Below are 21,336 nucleotides of genomic sequence, written 5' to 3'. Positions count from 1 at the left end.
AATTGTAACCCTAACCCTAATTGTAACCATAACCCTAATTGTAACCCTAATTGTAACCCTAACCCTAATTGTAACCATAACCCTAATTGTAACCCTAACCCTAATTGTAACCCTAACCCTAATTGTAACCATAACCCTAATTGTAACCCTAACCCTAATTGTAACCCTAACCCTAATTGTAACCATAACCCTAATTGTAACCATAACCCTAATTGTAACCATAACCCTAATTGTAACCATAACCCTAATTGTAACCATAACCCTAATTGTAACCCTAACCCCTGAACCTAAAACTGCCTTTTTCCTTGTTCCTTGTTTTACTATCTTTGTGAGGACTTCTGGTCCCCACAAGGACAGTAAAACCAAAAAAACACACACAAGCTAATCTGCCCGTGTGACACATTCTGTCTCTCCTTTACCAGTCATAGGCATTACATGAAGAGCATCATTTCTCATACCACATTAAAGATTAAACCAACCTTCCATACTATCATAGGGATTTCAATTCCATAACACATCCAGTTTCAATGTGTCATGTTTCAGTATGTTAACATCAGTCCTCGATTGTACTCGGCATATCAACAGCACTCATTTCATTTCTCGAAGCATCCGGCCATGACACATTTAGAAGACTTGTTGTCCAATTAGCCTTGTCTGTGTAAATAGAAAGCTGAGTAAATAGATGTCTGTCAAAAATAACAATACTAACAAAGAACCATCTGAGGCTCAGAGACCAAATGAAACGTGACTTGAAAGTGATACCCAATTAAGATGGCCGGCTGTCGATCTAGAATAAGATCTGATAGCATTTTGTGTTTTACTATGCTAAGCACAATTTGTCGTTTAACCTCTAAAAGTCTAAGCCGTTGGGGGCGGTGGGGGGGGGTGCACTAAGCTAACATAAGAAAATGTTTTTAGATGGCCATACCACGGATAACACCATCGTGTTGGTGAGGGTCTTCTCTTTCCATAGAGTGGTCATATTAGTTTTGTAGGCCAAACCGTTCGGCCGCTACAGACGTTTTCGTGAGAAGACCTGGTCTAACAAATAGAGCGGTAGCTCTTCCACTTTCCACCGCAGGTGCGGAAGGACAACACAGGCAGATGTGGTGGATGTAGCTGCAGCCCATGCAAAACAACAGATACACTATACATACAAAAGACTGTGGACAGCCCTTCAAATGTGTGGATTTGTCTATTTCAGCCAGACCCATTGCTGACAGGTGTATAACATCTTTTGTCGGGAGCTTCATGAAATAGGTTTCCATGGCCGCACACAAGCCTAAGATCACCATGCACAATGCCAAGCGTCGGCTGGAGGGGTGTAAAGCTTGCCGCCATTGGACTTTGGAGCAGTGGAAACGCGTTCTCTGGACCGATGAATCCTGCTTCACCATCTGGCAGCCCAACAGACAAATCTGAGTTTGGCAGGTGCCAGGAGAACGCTACCTGCATCAATGCATAGTGCCAACTGTGAAGTTTGGTGGAGAAGGAATAATGGTTTGGGGCTGTTATTCATGGTCGGGCTAGGCCCGTTATTTCCAGTGAAGGGAAATCTTAACGCTACAGCATTCAATGACATTCTAGACGATTCTGTGCTACTTTGTGGCAACAGTTTGGGGAAGGCCCTTTCCTGTTTCAGCATGACAATGCCCCCATGCACAAATATAGATCCATACAGAAATAGTTTGTTGAGATAGGTGTGGAAGAACTTGACTGGCCTGCACAGAGCCCTATCCTGAACCCAATCGAACACCTTTGAGATGAATTGGAACGCCGGCTGCGAGCCAGGTCTAATCACCCAACACCAGTGCCCTACACCACTAATGCTCTTGTGGCTGAATGGAAGCAAGTCCCCGCAACAAAGTTCCAACACCTAGTGGCAAGCCTTCCCAGAAGAGCCAATAGGCTCTTAAGGATTAATCAGCAGGTCTAAGTAAACAGTGCTTTAAGCTCGTCCACCTACGACAACTGCTTCAGCATTCAACAATGTGATATATCACATTCATGATTCAACTTTACTTTTTTTATACATCAGAGCAACCTATGATACAACTAGGAGTTAGAGATTATGCTGCCACTTATCCTTCCCTATATTTCAAAATGAGCATTGGAACAACATAAAATTGTACCTACAAGTGTATAATGATCATAATAAATGTGAGTGGTATGAATTGTTCTCACCTTGTTCCTGTCATAGGCCACTTTGTGTAAAGTGTTACCTACTTATAATTCTGAAAGTTATAGCAAATATGTGTGGGTCTTGGAAAGAATGTTAATGTGGAATTATAATGATTAAATGCTTTTAAAAAGTTGCAAATGAGGTGTAGTTGGTCAGAACAAATCAATGTTCTGTAAACTCCCACGTGAAGTTCACTCCCACACATAAACACAAGAGCCTTCAGCACTTACTCTAGAGTTCTACTGTGCCATTACTCGTGAAAAAATGTGAGAATGAACTTGCATTTCATATTTCTAAGTAAATGCCTCAGTAGTCTCTCTGTGTAGTTGTCCAGCAGCACTACAACCTTTCCGTGGGCAAAGAGGGGAAAGCGTGACGTCTTAAACCATGACTCACAAAGAGAGAAGGAAAAGAGAGAAAGAAATAGGAGGACGCAGAGAAAGAGGATGGCGAGAGAAGAGAGGCAGCGGCAGATGTCTTCTAAATCTCGTTCAGGGGCTTTGACTGAGTCTGGAGTGAGAGAGAGCAGGAGGGATGTTCCAGTGACTTTCAGCATATTTATAACATGCTTGCGACAAGTAGGCTAACCGAGGATCCAATCTCACCCCATCTCTGTTTACTCATGGGATTAAATTAAAGAACACAGCATCCAATTTCACACCTGGCTTCCTCCAACGTAGCACTCCTGCAGCACAGTGTGGCAGTCACCCACAGCACAACCTCTCGGCTCTCTTCCCTTCCCACATGTTCCTCAGTATTAGCAAACGGAGCGTGGAGAGAGAAAACCACGTCAGATTTCCAACAGAATGGAAGTTCATTTGCTTAGTGGGATTAGCGATATTGGGTTGAAGTAGTAAGCCGATCTCTTTTCCCAGAGATTTGAAAGAATAGAGACAATTTTGAGAGACGAATTGACTGATTACTGATTTCCACAGCTATCTTCTCTGCGAATATCTGGCTGATCCATATAGGGGGATAGTTATTTCACAGAGGCTAATTACGTTACTCAGATAAAGGGAGCAATTAAAAGATAAACACCAGTAGGAGTTTGGTGACCTCTAACCTCTAATAGCAGCTGTCTGTGTTATTTCTACATTTCACTGCATAATGGTACCTTAGTGGTACTGTGTAATTAGGTAGAGCAAAAATGTCAATACTATTTAGAAGATGTACGATCTTCCCATGTGTTACAGTAGGTTTACACAGCTGCTGTAAAATCATATGTACAGATGTTTCTTTAAAGGATCTTTCAGGCAGGTACCATAAGGGTTCCTTACCAGAATGATCATAATGATAACCCCTACACAGATGGATACTTACAGACGGAAGATCTTAAGTTGAGCCAGTTTGCTACTGGAGGAAAATAATCGTGCAGCAAAAAGAAATGGGAATGATTATGTGGATTATGATTAATGAACATTTTGGCAGGGGTTGATGCATTTCTCGTAAGGGAAAATCAAGTCTACACTTTCTAAACGGAAATGTCAAACTTTAGAAGCCTTTCTAAAACCTCCAATACACTACACGTTTTAAATGTCCTGCATTGCAGGACAGTTCTCCAGACTGATCAAATTAAAATCCGACATCTGTAGGGCTATGAAATACAACCAGACATCATGCAGAGGTTGGATAAGGTCTCTTTTGTGGGTCTTAATTCCAACACATGGGGAAGAGAGAAGGCTGAGTTATCACCCTACTTGCATAATGCATGACATTTACATGAATACTACAGTACAATTCACATTTACATGTATTTTCTATTCGGGAAGAGACATTATCGTATTACTACTACATGATGAGAGACAGAGAAGAGATGCCATCAAACCTCTGAGAGAAAGGTGAGCATTGTCTCACATAATGGCCTCAATACTCCACAATCCCAGTAGACAGGATGTGGAGGAAGTCAGGTGTGTCAGACAGACAAAGGCCCACCAACCCAATCCTCATTAAAAGATGATCCCACTTATATTTAAGAGCTTTATCACCGGATATCCTGTGGCTCAGATGTGTGTGTGTGTTTGTGCCTATGCGTGTCATTAGGGACCTGAGGAATCTTCTGGTACCATGTCCGATTAATTCCCACACAATGACAACGTGGTGTAAAGGCTGCCGGGGCAGGTCACAGTCCGATGGACCCGGAAAGAACCATTCTGACAGGTGGGTTCCTATACACCGACAGGTGGGAAATGCACATAACATGCACTGCTTGTCAGGAAGCCTATAGCAAGACTTTCCCAACTTCAGTACAACCATATGCAACACAACAAAGATGTTTAAATAACGGTAGCCAGGGGATCCTCAACCTTCATGCCTCTAAAATGTTCACGAGCGAAAGATACCTTCCACAATGAGAGCATTCTCTTCTATGAGCGATTAGCATGAATGAAAACTCTTTGACCTAGAGGTCGACTAAGACCCACAGACAATTGTGTGTCCATGACTGCTGACCATTTGTGTGTACATGACTGTTTTTGACAAAGACTGTAAGTCCTTCGCGAGCAGCTCCCCAGTAACCTGTGGGGGCCTATGGGGCCTTTTAGCCTTGGGCCACAAAACACCACTCACCAAACATGTTCCCAATGTGGCCATTCCTGGTCAGGGGCCGTAGCTCGTTCTTGCCCCAGGCGAAGCTCTTGTAGTTGTCCCAGGCAAACTTCATCATCTGAAACACAAAAACAGGTGACGGGGTTAAGAACACAGGTCAGTCACTAAACTGATGGCAAACCACCTGATTCACAACAACAGCCTTAATTAAACTGGAATGGTGGCCTGCAGCAATGTCAATGATGGATTATTGTTTTGCTGTGGATTTAAGACAGGCATGCAATTATCACACATAAACCACACAGGTAAACAATGCCATTGACAATACCCCCAACTAACCCTGTTAAATCAAATTAAAAACAAGGTGGATCGCCATTCTCCTTCCAAAAACCTTCCAAGATCTCCTCAATTAAAAATAATCATGTTTTTTCCCACTGACTGATATGGTCAAAGTGATTTAATTGTGTTATGCCAACAACAAAAGTAACCAAGTTTTCTGCCTTTTAGGCAGTGTAAAATGAAGGGGTTTAGGGTAGAATGGTATCAACAGAACAAAAAATGTGGAGCTGTTTATTTATTTAACTAGGCAAGCCAGTGAAGAACAAATTCTTATTTACAAAATTCTTATTTACTACCCAGGCCAAACCCGGACGACGCTGGGCCAATTGTGCGCCACCTTATAGGACTCCCAATCACAGCCGGATGTGATTCAGCCTGGATTCGAACCAGGGACTAAAATGCTGCCTCTTGCACTGAGATGCAGTGACTTAGACCACTGCGCCACTCAGGAGCCCAATTGAATGATGATGGCTGGAAGAGCCCATGCATCAAATGAATGCATAACTTCATGACTAGGCAGACACTGACTGCAGCCGAGGCAATGTCTCAGGCAATGTTCTTGTTTGTTTTCTCTTCTCGAGGAGGCGATGAACTTAAGAGAGTTGATTCGTTAATATGTACATTTTGTTTCGATGTTGAGTAAAGGCTATGCAAGTTCGCGCTCTGTGTGGCTGAGCTTGTAACTTTGCAGGACATTCTGGAAACTATGTTGCAGACCTCCAGTACAATCACCTGGACGTCTGTCATAGCTTTTTTTCTGCAGTGAAACATATTGTACTATCAATGAGGATAAGAATATTAGTAGCGTATGATCTTCTGAATATGAATCAATCATAAAAACACAAAAGGAACACTTAAGCCCACTGCTATAAATGTAAATATTGAAACAAAAGCAGAATTCCTACTTCCTGTAAATCTCCCACCGAGGAAATTAGCTAACCACCACACCACCCCAGCATGTCAGAATTTGATTTGGTTGACTGACACACCAGGAATAGTCTTTTTTTCAGAGGCGGAGTGGTAATATGATGTGATTTATATCGTGAACACTGAATGAGTCTGTGGTAGTCTCCAGAGGTTAATTGAGAACAGGCTAGCAGCATCCATCTAAGCCCAAGACACACATGCAACATATACTGAACCAAAATATAAACCGCAACATGTAAAGCCTTGGTGCCATGTTTCATGAGCTGAAATAAAAGATCTCAGAAATGTTTCATGTGCACAAAAAAGCTTATTTCTCTCAAATTCGGTGCGCAAATTAGTCTATGAGAGAGTGTTCTCACGCATAACAGCTAAAGCCTCCGTAACAGAGAGGGAAGACATTCTTCAGATCTAAAAGCACTAGCAACTGGTGACAAAAGGGGTCAAGGTTCAAGAAAGGCTGAGAGCCGAGCTGGTGCTACCTGGGCTGGTGAGTTCGAGCAGTAATGGAGTCAGCTTGGCTAACATCAGTGCAGGTCGGGCAGAAACAACAACATCCTGCTTGGTGGCCTAATGCAGGTTTACACACACACGTACACAAACGCTTGCTCACCCATCCACACACACAGGGATGCGACAGTCACCACAGGTGCACACTCAGTGTCATTGTTGAGCCTTTGCAGAGTAGTCGTCCAAGCCAATTTGAGCGGGCATCGTTTCAAAAGAAGCTTTCTCTTCTAGAGATATGCCAATATTAACGCCAATAATTTATGCAGGACCGCATCCAGTGAAAATAAAGAACTAGCTTGAGACATGATTTGGGGATTAGCATCAAGGATATTGATGGTGCAAATTTGTTTGCACGGCAATAACTCTTCAGGCAGGGCCAGAAAGACTAGCATAGGTGTTGGGTCCAAGAGAGGACACTAAAGTTTACAAAACCAGACAAAATACTTTTCCTCAGAGCAAAGGATTCAGGTTTCAGTTGAAATATACGTTTTCTAAACGTTAGTCTTGCTCTACTCCCCAGGGATAGAAAGTTGAATGGAAAAAATGACCTTGACATAAATGCTGGTGTTTTGTAAACGTTTGAACTCTGTGTTCACCTTATCTGGACTGGAGAAGCTCTGCAGCTAAAGCACAAAATAACTGAGTGTGTAGAGATCGCGGAATGCAATCTGTACAGAATGAGACACGGCAGCAGGAAATATCCCAGAATAATGCAAACTTGCCAGATGCTGTGTTTTCTGATATAATTTCCATTTTAATATTCAGGTCCAGTGGCATAGTAATCTACACAGAAATGGTCTAATATACAGAATAATAGATAACGTGTTCACTCAGATAATTCCTCAAAAGTAGTAGGGTGCTGAATCCTCGTATCAAATATATTTCTAGTTAACGCAGCAAGATTAGAGAGCGTTCTGCTTGTTTACTGGAACGTACAGGCATCACTCAAAGCCTCCTACCTAACTCCTACTCTGCACTATTCCCCCAGTGGCTCTAGCAGCCAGCTGGATGTGATGTTCCACACAGACTGTAGATACAACATAGAGATAATTACTGATGGTTCCACACCAGCGGGTAGGTGGAGGACACCGGCCTGTATAATTATATCCCCTGACATTGTTGTGATCAGTAGGGCGGCGTGAGATGACCAGGGTCAGAGACCGCCAGGATCACAGCAGCAGCGCACACACACACACACACACACACACACACACACACACACACACACACACGCACACGCACACGCACACGCACACGCACACACACAATCAGAGACCACACCAATCGATAGCACCCACCCTAGTACGCTTCCACCCAGGCAACCTTTCTAGGAGAGCAAATGGATGGGGGCAAACTGTTGCCAGGGGTAAATACGCTAGACATATGGCGCCTGTCGTAACTGCTCTTTGGCTCATTAATTGGCTGGTTGTTGGGCAAAGCAGTTCAATAGCAGCCAGTGATTAAAATGAATCACACATTTATCAGGATGCAATTTGCCAATTCCATTCCCTGAGGTCGGAAGTCAATGCTTTCCAACCTGACTCTCGAGGATTTTCGCACGACAACACTCGACATGAAAAACAAGATGGCTTAGAGCGCTTCAGTGAATATGCTACCACCAAACAGATTTATCAAAATCTCCTGGGAAAGATGCAGTATCACCGGTTTTGATCGTAGCAAATACAACAAAATGATGAGCAAAGAAAATCATTACAGAGACATTTGTTTTCCTTACATTAATGAGAAAACTCACTGTCTGATCATTTGAAGAAAGGCGCTGAAAGACTTTAGGTTTTCTAATCAAAATCAGCTGTAAATAAGCAGCTAGCTGTAGATAAGCAGCAAACGCCACAAATACACCATGGACATGCCAAGCCTGGTATGGGGTCCATTTTAGGACACCCTAAGCCTCAAGGAGGGTTGACGATTGACACAAAAAAGGGGAGAGGCTCGAGGCTGAGGGTGGCCTAAAATGGATACCATACTCTAGGTCACAACTACCCTCTCCTCTGTAAAGGGTTAAAAGCACAGAATATTGGCCAACAGGAAATACAACGAGCCCCTAGTGTGTAAACCACTACCCCTGGACCAGATGAAAATAAAGGGCAGCCATTAATAACTGGCTGCTGGTTCTCTTCAGCCTATCAGCTCAGCACGGTTTCTCAGCAGGGGACACACTAGCCTGTCTTTACTCAGCTCTGGACAGACAGCATGGCATGCTGGGAAGAAAAAGGGCTTCTGTAATGGAGCAGGGCACGTGAAGAGAAGGTGACAACAGGACCTTTAACCCTATGGTTTTTCCTGAACTAATGCTGGGCAACGGATAGAACTGGCACTGAATGTCCTTAAGGCAAAAAGATATGGTGTCCATATTAGGACAGCCTCAGTCCCAAAGACTATATACACCTTCTCTTCAATTGGTTCCAGTACGCAGCAATCAACAGTTTGCTGTGCTGTTGCGGCTGCAGAGACACCATTTCGAGAGCTTGTGACTACAAGGTTCCATCTGCAAAAGGAAGATTCTGAGATAATTGGCTTTAAAAGTTCCGAACCCTCATTGGTTTGCATGGTGTATTGTTTTAGACTTAACAACATGAATTGGGGGTATTTAGAGTACTATTTAGGTAGAGAACATTGGCCAGAACAAGGTTTCGTCAGTAACTCAATTGTAGATAGAAACGTATAGTCCCAAGCTCTCGATTTGCCACCTTCTTAATAATCACCAATTTGCACAAACAAAAACTGTGAAGGTACGGACACCCACACATTATTGGTAAAAGTGGAGCATATGTGTTTGTGCACTCTCCAAGGTGATTCATACCTTATCCTTATTATGAATTATTAATCGTCACGGCACCAAAAAACTGCTAGCAGAAAAACAAGCTTGAACGTTTGTATTGAGAGAGCCTGTAACGTCATGCACTATATGGATTGGGAGCCTGGTGGTCATTAATATGGACCAGGTCTGTTGTGTTAGAATGGACACGTAACAGCAGCTCTGAACATAGCCTGTGTACCCCTGTAGCAAGGTTTTAACACACAGCTTAGCAGCAAACTTTTTTCACTGGATCCAATATAGAATGTTGCTATATAAAGTCATCCATATATTATCCGATTTTGGATAATGTATCCAAATGTATTCATTCCTAATGCTTTACTCAAAATACTCACATCAACTGAGCAAAAAAAGAAACGTCCTCTCACTGTCAACCGCGTTCATTTTCAGATAAACTTAACATGTGTAAATATTTGTATGAACATAACAAGATTCAACAACTGAGACATAAACTGAACAAGTTCCACAGACATGTGACTAACAAAAATGGAATAATGTGTCCCTGAACAAAGGGGAGGGTCAAAATCAAAAGTAACAGCCAGTATCTGGTGTGGCCACCAGCTGCATTAAGTACTGCAGTGCATCTCCTCCACATGGACTGCACCAGATTTGCCAGTTCTTGCTGTGAGACATTACCCCACTCTTCCACCAAGGCACCTGCAAGTTCCCTGACATTTCTGGGGGGAATGGTCCTAGCCCTCGCACTCCGATCCAACAGGTACCAGACGTGCTCAATGGGATTGAGATCCGGGCTCTTCGCTGGCCATGGCGGAACACTGACATTCCTGTCTTGCAGGAAATCACGCACAGAACGAGCAGTATGGCATTGTCATGCTGGAGGGTCATGTCAGGATGAGCCTGCAGGAAGGGTACCACATGAGGGAGGAGGATGTCTTCCCTGTAACGCACAGTGTTGAGATTGCATGCAATGACAATAAGCTCAGTCCGATGATGCTGTGACACACCACCCCAGACCATGTTATTTGGATTTTTACGAATGATCTTTTAAAGATAGGGTCCTGAAAAAGGGACATTTCTTTTTGTTGCCGAGGTTACATCCCATTACATACAAAGAGATTAGGACAACTGTATCAAGCAAATTTGGGCTAAAGAGAGCTTTTATTTTTGATTGGAGAAGCAGTGCATCACACTGGAAATGTATCAACTGCATTGAATGTAATTCTTAGAAACCCAAATGGTGCTTCCAGCGTGGATTGGATCACTGAGCTGGTGCGTAACAAACACGTTATCGAACACATGGCATCGCAAGCTGTGCAGGGACCAACATGTGTACAGTCTGCCACCCAAAAGAGGTAGAGAGAGAAAGCCCGGGCTTAGACTGGCAAGACGCAACGCTTTGTAGCCTTTTCCGGATGCCTAACTATGGCAGATCTCCCGCTTAGCCAGCACAGTGAGGGCCCTCGTCACAATGATATTTAATCGATACCTCCCCTGGTTATGTGAGACCCTTCAAAGTGCCTGCTCTTAAATTATAAATCCCTCCGCATCGCAAAGACTGAATGAGGGAGAACATTTGACAGGCATTCAGTACCCAACTACAGAGAGTTAGCATGTATGGAACGATGGAGATGGAGGGTGGGCTAAATCAATTAGCAGGATGGCTAAGTAAAACTACTTCTTTGGCAGAGGGTAAGATTGTAGGAAAGGAAGGACAACATACAGTATGGTACATCCGTCAGTATTTCGTTGGGGTGAAAGCTGTAAGGTGAGAGTGAGAAGATGGAAGGCGGGAGTGAGGGACGACGCATAGACTGATTAAAGAGGGAAATACTGAACTAACAGCCATCTAGGAGTCAGTGAGGGAAGAGGAGCCTTTTTTAGAGAGCAGAAGGTACTGTACACTCGTGTAAACACCCTTGCTATTGCTGACAGAAAGACAGGAATCGGGAATATTATTCATATAGCATAGGAAACTGACAGAAAGCTTTCCAGATCACACTTTTGAAGGTTATCAACCCTTTAATGGCACTGCATTCCATAAAAATCATGTTCCTGGAAATGCAAGGTATATGCATGCTGATTGCCGAATAAGAACACTCACAGTGACACCATTTTTCACATCCCTGATAACAGAGAATAGAGAGTGAACAAGAAATGTTTCATATGGAAGAGAATAAGGGTACTGTGGGTTAACCACTTCCACCGTGCTGGCTAAAATAGCTCCCACCTCACCTCCACGCAGTTACAATTGTCTATTGCTTCAAGAGGGGTTTTGCCTTCACTATTAAGCCCAATATCTGAGGTGAAAATTATAGTGAAGCGTAATGCCAACCTGCACTGCCAACCTGCACTGCTCTCCTGTCTACCCCATACCTTCCTCAAACCATTCTGCCCAGCAACAGGGTAGACTTGTTTGATATGGAAAGCAATGGTCTGTGAATGGCCAAGGTCTGAGAGCTTGAGCCTGTGCAGTCCATGTACAAGTACATACGGTCCAGAATGCTCAGTCGGTTAGAGCATGTTGCTGGAGGAGACATCAAGGTTGTCAGTTATACATTTCCACCTCACGTATGTCATAATAACACTTGCTATGTGATAATAAGTCATTTTAGATAAATGTACGTTCGATGAACACATCATAGTACATGAGAAGTAACAAGTGGGTTCCCAGGGGACGAATAAAGGAATGAATAAGTGCCTGTTCTACACTGATACACACACGACAGCGTCAGTCAGGCAATCATCTTAATCTTAACGCCTTAATCCTCCATCTCCTACGAAGCTGTCAATCAAACCATCATCCGCTCTCCCTCCCGGGAAGAATGGTACAGTTCTCATCCCATCTCATTTGGACACCCACTGCTCCCAGCGGGAATGCTGCATTATTCCAACAAAAAAAAGAGATGAGAAAAATCCCCAGACGTATCAATCCCCACTCTGACATGTTTCCATCTTCTATGTCGGGCTTCTAGCCATACATCCTCGTTTGGAGGGAAAATGCGAGAACGGGGGAAAAAACAGTGCATGTGCATTATTGGAAGCTTGAAATAGATAAACAAAAGAGTGTGGAATATGGAGATTCATTGTGTTTCTTCACACACACACACACACACACACACACACACACACACACACACACACACACACACACACACACACACACACACACACACACACACACACACACACACACACACACACACACACACACACACACACACACACAAACAGCAACCCATCACAGCTCAGTGTGCAAGGCAGCCATTTAGAAGTCACTTGCTTTAATCACACTCAAGTGCTGAACAGACAGTATTCAAATCCTGACAAGGCCGTGCACAATGAGAGGGACTCTGATCTCTGAAGACTCCAATGCCAAGCTACCCTGACTTCAGCAGTATCAGTCTCTCTCTGTCTGTCTGTGTATCTTTCTTTATATCCGGCTGATACTGGTTCTACCATGGTTTTATCTCTCTCTCTCTATCTCTCATACACTATTTGTCCCTCTCTCTCTCTGGTTCTCTCTCACCAATAACTTACTTTGAAGGAGTAAGAGCTGGAAAATCTATTCCTCCAAACCCCTACAACACATTGTGAGTGACAAGGAAACTGCATTCAAGATGATGTATATAAACATTACACTTCTACTAAGAGAGGGATTGTATTTAAACTGAACGAGGTGTAAGCCAGGGGCCTCCTCTGGCTCCCAGCACAGATGGCGTGTTAACCTCTATCTCCACGGGGCCCTCGGGAGCCTAACTGTCCCACTGGGTCTAAAGAGTACCATTAAGAATTATAGAGCTGGCCCTACAGTGTAGAAGACTGAGCACACATACACATACTGAACACACACACGGCAATACGCCCTCCAGTGGATTAGACAGACAGACAGAGACACAGAGACACAGAGACACAGAAACAGAGAGACAGAGAGAGAAAACTATACGTCACCAAAAATGTATTAAGACTTACACAGTTATTATGACACCTTCCTGAGGACGTCCTCCAACCTATCAGAGCTCTTGCAGCATGAACTGACATGTTGTCCACCCAATCAAAGGATCAGATAATTAATATAGTACTGAAAGCATAAGCTACAGCTAGCTAGCACTGCACTGCATCAAATGTGGTGAGTAGTTGACTCAAAGAGAGAGAAAGAACAGTTTGAACAGTTTGAAACAAATGTATTTCTTAAAAAATGAAGCACATATTTTCACTTTCAGTTTCACTTACTTAGCTAGCAAATGCAGCTAGCCAGTTTACCCTACTCAAACACCCTGCTCAAACAGAGAGATGCAATGTTAGCTAGCTGGCTATGACTAGCAAACACAACACTGGAACTCTTCCAAGTCAAGGTAAGCTTTTGGTTTTATTAATTTATTGCCACCGGGGCCTGCCGGTGTAACTCCTTACTGACTGTACACTGTAACGTCACCGCATGATTGTAGTGGGTTTATTAACACATTAGTTATATTAGCTATGTTGACTATGACATTACTTTAGCTCATATGGTAACAAAGATGTAGGCTGTGTTTAGCGGTTATGACATGGTTTGGATTAGAACGTTTTTTTCGCCTGGTCACATACAGCTGATGTGTTGTGCATTGAAGTCCACAAACGAAGGGAAAAGGTGAGCGGGGGAGAGTGCATAGAGGAGAGAAGGAATACAACGTGGCTGCTATGAAAGTGAACTGCGTTTACGCGTGATCAGGGTTGTATTAATTCCGCCGATTCTGTTGAAAAATGTTTCTTAAACAGAAGCAAACGAAACAGGGATAGAAAAATACCTAAATTTGTCCATAGAAACTCTTGTTTTTCTGTCACCTACTGACAGCTACATATAGTGAGAGCAGAAGGGACACAGTACACTGCGGTCTCTTGCCGCTAGCAATGTGTGTGTGTGTGTGTGTGTGTGTGTGTGTGTGTGTGTGTGTGTGTGTGTGTGTGTGCATTGTTTATGTGTCTTACCACACTATTACTGACAAATGCAAGCACACACATACAGTATATACAAATACACACACACACACACACACACACACACACACACACACACACACACACACACACACACACACACACACACACACACACACACACACACACACACACACACACACACACACACACACACACCTCAATAAACACTGAAGCAGAATAACTCTGAATAACCTTTTGTTCAAATACAGTACTAGGTATGCAGTTATAATACTAGCCTAAATACAGTAGGGGTGTGTACGTAGGTGTTTATGCAAATCCCTTCCCTCCCATGTGTCTGTGTGTGTGTCTCTATGGCTGCGTTTACACAGGCTAATTGATCTTTTGACTAACAAGATCAGCTCTGAAAAATATCTGATGTGAAACGATCTGATGTGATTGGTCAAAGGCCAATTAGTGGAAAAAAGATCAGAATTGGGATGCCTGTGTGAACGCAGCCAATGTGCATTTTTGCAAGTTTTTTTCAGAGCCAGCAACAATACTTCAACTTTAAACAGTCCCCAACCAAATAGTATTATACCGTTCAATGTTGACCACAAAACCTCAGAAAAAAATAATAATTTCACACCACATACAGTAAGAAGGTGGCTCCATAAATATTCATATAGCCTCCAAGACCTCGTTTCTGTCCGCCTTCCCTCCAGACACGTTGTGTAATGCAATTGTTATGTTTGTGCCACGAGCGGGGAAGTGTCTCTTTAATCTGAGAAGGGCAGGGAGGATCATTGGTAATAAATCACCCCTCCACCCTGGCGTGGCAGCTCCAGACAGGAGGCCTTAACGAGGTGCTGTGTCATCACCTGGAGGGGGAGGAAGAGGGGGAGGAAAAGGGGGAGGAAGAGGGGGAGCCGATGGGGACCTCTGGCAGAGAATGCACCGCATCAGCTCCACCCCTCTTCACACCGTACCTCTCCCCTCCTTCTCCCCACACCAACTACCACTGGCTCCTACATCAGTGAGGAGCCATTTCCTCCCAGTAAAAAACACATTTATATGGAGCAGCTCGAGTAGCCTACTGTAGCAGGACCCTGAAGGCCAGTGGAGGGGTCTAACTCAGCCACCCAACGCAGCACAATCCTGCGGACGATTATCACGAGCCGAAAATAAAGGAGGCACCACGACAAGGGACAGCAGCATATACTGAGAGCTGTACAGCAGCTAGTTCACATAGAAATAATGGCTGTCTGCAAGCTCCACTTGGCTTGACTACTGAACAACTGAACACAGCCCTAATGGCAATTAGAGGGAGCGATTTGTTTGAGTCATACAGGTATATATTCAATGGAATAAAAACAGTGGGACGGAAGGTTTGTTTGGGTAAATTTATTGAAATTCTAATGGTTCAGATGGCTCTGCATCTGACAAAAGGGATGCTGGGAAATGCACAGCGTGCTTGGAAATAATTGACCTTGTCAAATGGTGTCAATGGAGAACATGTATTCAATACAGAATGTTGAACACCTTGTCTCCTTCGGCCGTAATGCTGTGTTTACAGTAATTGTTTACTTGGAACATAATAGATGTTTTTTGCAATGGAAACATTTTGCCATCTCTTACAAGCACAACTAATTAAAAGTACATGGTCCTTGGTTTTCGCCGTCCAATTCCGTCTAACTAGAGTACTTACTTTGAAATATTATTATTCACCTTATTAATGAAAAACAGGGTGGAACATTTCTGCAAATATAAAAAATCCAAAAATAAAATCACTTTGAAACACCATTAAATCAGTCCCTCCACTGAGTATTTTCTCTCTCTCTCTCTCTCTCTCTCTCTCTCTCTCTCTCTCTCTCTCTCTCTCTCTCTCTCTCTCTCTCTCTCTCTCTCTCTCTCTCTCTCTCTCTCTCTCTCTCTCTCTCTCTCTCTCTCTCTCTCTCTCTCTCTCTCTCTCTCTCTCTCTCTCTCTCTCTCTCTCTCTCTCTCTCTCTCTCTCTCTCTCTCTCTCACACACATACAAGCATAAACACTACCTATCGTAGAGAATCTATTAGTTTTGTGCGTGCGTGCGTGCGTGCGTGCGTGTTCGCCAGACTCTGTGTGCGTGCATGTGTTTGCTCCTGCCTGCCTGCGTCTGCTCGTCTCTACCTATCTCCAGCAGAGAACTTTACCCACTTTGCTTCCAATCGGATCATTAGGAAAGTGTGCATGGCCTGTACCAAGAGGCCTCAAGAGTCTACAGACATGAAGATTCCATGAAAGATTCACGCCGGGAGAGTTAAATAGCCACAAACAGCCTATTTAAATGGCTGGTTTGGGGTCCTGGGCCCTAGTGATGGTGCTGACCCGAGTTTCGGTCTACTTAAATGCCCCCATTAGACCTCATAGGGGAGCAATGAGGAGAGAAAGAGAGAGGCACAATGGAGCTCCGCTATATACAACAGCCATGCTTATGAACAATAGTCGCTCAGTAATACGTCCTTGTATTAAAGACAATGACTAGGCGTAATGATATTTAGTCCAATTGGTAATTGAGGCGTTTGTTATATCTTCCCTTTGATGTGATTGGCGTATATTTGCCCTCTGGCATGCTTTAGTTATCTCTGTGGAGTTCTGTGTGGGCCGTGCCCGCCACTTTCTGCCCGCAGGAGCACGGAGGCGGCACTGGCTGCCTCGCAGTGCCAGTCAGAGCGGGCAAAGAGCAGGCACAGGGTAAGCTGGGGAGATGGCAGGACAGGGGCCTAGGATCCCTGTTTGTTCATCAGTGTACCCTTAACATGGTCAACTTGCCCAATGGGCACCAGGCTGGTGGACAGAGTGGGCAGACCACCAGCCACTAATGGGCATGGGGATGGAGAGAAGGGGGCAAGGCTAGGGAGGGAGGTCCAGAGCCCTGAAGGCACAGCAAAGCTGCAAGGGGGCTTGGTGGTCATGGACAGCGATAAGGGACACAGAGAGCAGCAGTATGTGTACGGGTGAGTGGGGACCCCTAAGGAAGGGGCTGTTGACCAGTGAGGCTAAATTCTATATGTGAGGGTAGAATTTCTGTACATTCCCTGAAATTACTGTATTTGCATAAACAAATGCTACTGGAATCCCAAAATCCACATACTGATTTATAGGATTTAATATGCAGTGGCATCAACACAACATCTTTCCTTTCGATTCTGTCTAAGCCGAGGGAGAAGGACAGTGCGGTAGTAGTCGGTAATAGTAGTCCGTAAGGTAAGACACTTCAGAATACAGTATATCATGGTTCAAGTGAGTCATTTATTTCTCCCACAACTTCAGTGGAGTTACATACTGGGGACTGTACGGTTGCAGGTTGACAAATGCACAAAGCTAAAGTGAACTAGTCCGACTTTCGCTTCTCTTTTCCTTTTCTCCGGATCACCGGGCTGGCCCAATCGATAAGTGCTGTAAGAGAAGTTGATGAACTTTGAAGCGGTGGATGTCGGGTGGAAGTCAAGTGCTAGCTCTCTGAAGTTCTCGGGGGGAAACAAGCACTGTTCACAAAAAGGCCACCGCCACCCTCTCCCCGCCCCGCCCCTCACCTCAACCATCTTCCTGACTACAGCTCTGAGACCTCCCTCCCTTACGGCAACGTAATTATAAAGCATACATCAAGGGGACGAGGTCCAAAATGGTGTGCTCGTGAAAATAAATACGAACCAATACCAAACTTGTATTATTTGAGCGAGGGAAGAGGAGGAGGGGATGGAAAAAGTGGTGATAGAAGGACACGCACGGGGGAGCGGAAAGTAATTTGTGAGCAAGAAATTGCCAATTTGAGTGTGCTGCCTGGGGATATGGTTCCTCTTTACGTTCCCATGGCATGTGTTCTGTGGATAATGACAGTGAGAGGCCCACGCTTATTAGAGCTCAATCCACCAACAACCCATAACTTCAAAAGGAGTGTTTTTCATGGGGATCCACAGGTGTTTCTGTCCGCTTACGGTAAACATGTGCAGAGAAGGCTGGAATGCAGAGGTCTTGTTTTAAGAGAGAGAGAGAGAGAGAGAAGTGCAAGGAGAGCAGTTTTATGTCTGGGAGGGTGGAGGGTGAGGAAACGGGACGCTGTTAATTGCCTTCCCAAAATCAAGGTAATGCAAGGTGAACTGATTCTAAAATTAGGAAGTCATCAAAATGGAACGTCTGTCTGTCTGCCAGTATGCCTGCCTGTCTGTCAGTATGCCTGCCTGTCTGTCAGTAGGCCTGCCTGTCTGTCAGTAGGCCTGCCTGTCTGTCTCTCCTTCTCTCGGTCTGTTTGCCTGAGCAACTAGCTTTCCACCCTCCCTTACCTGTCTGAATATCACATAGCACATCACTACCCCAAACTGCCTCAACAGTTCCACACCATCCATTCCACTTACCAAATTACAGAATTAATCCTCTCATCATGTTGACCAGCTGTCACAGTCTGACAGAAAGTCAAGTGACTGAGATCGTCAAGGGTATGACAAAACACCGCTTTTCCATTTTAGAGCAACCCACACAGGTCCTTCTATCAAAATCCAGTCAAATCGGCTGACAGATCTGAATTGGTTCAGCAATCTGTCAATCACCAGACCAGCCCATGGTGAGGTGAAAGTGTGTCCATCAGGACTTCTACCAGACACAGTTGGCATCAGTCGGTGGGCTGTTTATACCCTGCTCTGTGCCAGTCTAGCTCCTCAACCAACACGGTATGTGTCCACCATTACTGACATCCCTAAATCAATATGAATATGGACAGCCTTGGTACCAGGCCTTGGTGTGCTTTCCCCAGACATTTAGACTATAATCAATGTGCACTGAAAGGCATATTTGCCTAATGGTTTATTACTTTAACAGTGCCATCCTCTGAACAGGCTCTCATATTCTACCAGTCGGGTATAGAGCCCTTTGGGGCTGCTAGCTTCAAAACACCTCCCTTCCTCACACAGTACATCAAACCCTAAGACAGCCCCTTTGAACTCTGTGGTGTTACCAGCCAAACCACTGCTTTTATCCCCAGAGAGAGAGAGAGAGAGAGAGAGAGAGAGAGAGAGAGAGAGAGAGAGAGAGAGAGAGAGAGAGAGAGAGAGAGAGAGAGAGAGAGAGAGAGAGAGAGAGAGACAGAGAGAGACAGAGAGAGACAGAGACCCTGGAGTGTCCGTGTACAAGCTCATACACAACAAGACCCAATACTGTGTTCTGAACTTCCAAGTGACCCTCAATCTATTGAGTCTGTCTTTCCAAGCCACTAGAGCAAAAGCACAATTTCACATGCTGGTAATATATTATTAGATATATATATTATTAGAATGTAACTTCTCCTAAGAAATGTCAAACTACATAGGTGAGGGCGCCCGCGTGTGGGTGCGTCTGCGTGCGTGACTTATCCTGGGAAATGACAGAAAGTCGTGAGCACTGCCATCATCTCTCAGTTCTACCTTATTATTACTGATGGCCCTTGATGGCATTTCCAAGGGAAACAGTGTCCTAGCTTCATCTCACGTAAGAAAAGCTAGCTCGGTAAAAACACAATTTATTTTCCTGATTTCCTTGGTCAAATTTGTCTTGAAAACAGTACATTTGCATATCAGAAAAGTTCCTAGTGTAACGGATGTGAAATGGCTAGCTAGTTAGCGGGTACGCGCTAGTAGCGTTTCAATCAGTTACGTCACTTGCTCTGAAACCTATTAGTAGTGTTGCCCCTTGCTCTGCAAGGGCCGCGGCCTTTGTGGCGCGATGGGTAACGATGCTTCGTGGGCGACCGTTGTTGATGTGTGCAGAAGGTCCCTGGTTCGCGCCCGTGTCGGGGCGAGGGGACGGTTTAAAGTTATACTGTTACATTGATGCTGTTGACCCGGATCACTGGTTGCTGCGGAAAAGGAGGAGGTTGAAAGGGGGGTGAGTGTAACGGATGTGAAAAGGCTAGCTAGTTAGCGGGTACGCGCTAGTAGCGTTTCAATCAGTTACGTCACTTGCTCTGAAACCTATTAGTAGTGTTGCCCCTTGCTCTGCAAGGGCCGCGGCTTTTGTGGAGCGATGGGTAACGATGCTTCGTGGGTGACTGTTGTTGATGTGTGCAGAGGGTCCCTGGTTCGCGCCCGAGGTCGGGGCGAGGGGACGTACTAAAGTTATACTGTTACACTACAATAAATAATTATAAAGAAAGGAGGGAATATATTCAGTTTACTGTATATAAACATAGTTTTTTCTCAGCGTGCACTGCGCTCGGCCCACCACAGGAGTTCCTAGTGCGCAATGGGACAAGGACATCCCTGTCGGCCAAACCCTCCCCTAACCCAGACGACGCTGGGCCAATTGTGCGCCGCCCCGTGTGTCTCCCGGTAGCGGCGAGCTGTGACAGAGCCTGGACTCGAACCCAGAATCTCTAGTGGCCCAGCTAGCACTATGAAGCAGTACCTTAGACCACTGTGCCACTCGGGAGGCCTGGGCTGCTAATCTAAGCCTCAATCCAGGAGGAGCTTTAATAATAGATGATGTCTTTGCTCAGTCAAGGTCTCTATCAAGGAAACGCAGAGCCAGGTTAGTCATATTAATCATCTGTGCTAAAAAATATCTTTATGTGAATATGTAGCCACACACTACAACAGTCACTACAATATACAATCACATTCTGCACGTATTCCTATGACATCTACAAATAGCAAAATGCCAAAAAATAAAATGGACTCATGATGCATACCGTGGTTTTTAATGTACGACCCAAAAAATGATTTTGAATGTTTGCTGTGGAGATATTGATTGTTGAATTCTACAGGAGTTCGAAACACGAAGAGAGGAAAATAGCTTTCTCGGCCTGTTCTGACATTTATTAAAATCTAGAGACTGATGGATACTGTTCACTCTCCATTCCACAGACCTAAATGGAGGAAATCCATGTGGTTCAATATTCCAGGGACTCTTAAACCCCAAGCTGAAAGACATGTTATTGGCTGATGAAACTGACCATATGCTGGCATATTGATTCAGTTCTAGGGATTTTGTTTTTGTTCCACGGTTAAGGAGCGCTAGCTGATTTAGCTCTGCTGCTACATTTACGAATGTGTGTGTGTGTGTGTGTGTGTGTGTCTGTGTGTCTGTGTGTGTGTGTGTCTGTGTGTGTGTGTCTGTGTGT

At 44.4% G+C, this 21,336-nt stretch overlaps 1 protein-coding gene across 2 annotated transcripts in view; it reads right to left on the bottom strand.

The window, feature by feature from the left end:
* LOC139564291 (mannosyl-oligosaccharide 1,2-alpha-mannosidase IA-like) overlaps positions 1-21,336 on the bottom strand; it is a 205,005-nt gene that overhangs the window by 109,427 nt on the left and 74,242 nt on the right. For both annotated transcript variants that reach the window (XM_071383694.1, XM_071383693.1), the window contains exon 2: positions 4,748-4,844. In XM_071383694.1, the coding sequence (XP_071239795.1) occupies positions 4,748-4,844 (97 nt within the window). The remainder of the gene's footprint in view (positions 1-4,747; positions 4,845-21,336) is intronic.

The sequence above is a fragment of the Salvelinus alpinus genome, chromosome 35 (genome assembly GCF_045679555.1).
Source record: "Salvelinus alpinus chromosome 35, SLU_Salpinus.1, whole genome shotgun sequence".
In the NCBI taxonomy this organism is placed as follows: Eukaryota; Metazoa; Chordata; class Actinopteri; order Salmoniformes; family Salmonidae; genus Salvelinus; species Salvelinus alpinus.
The sequence above is the reverse complement of the archived record's forward strand: the minus strand, read 5'-3'. Positions and strand labels throughout refer to the sequence as shown.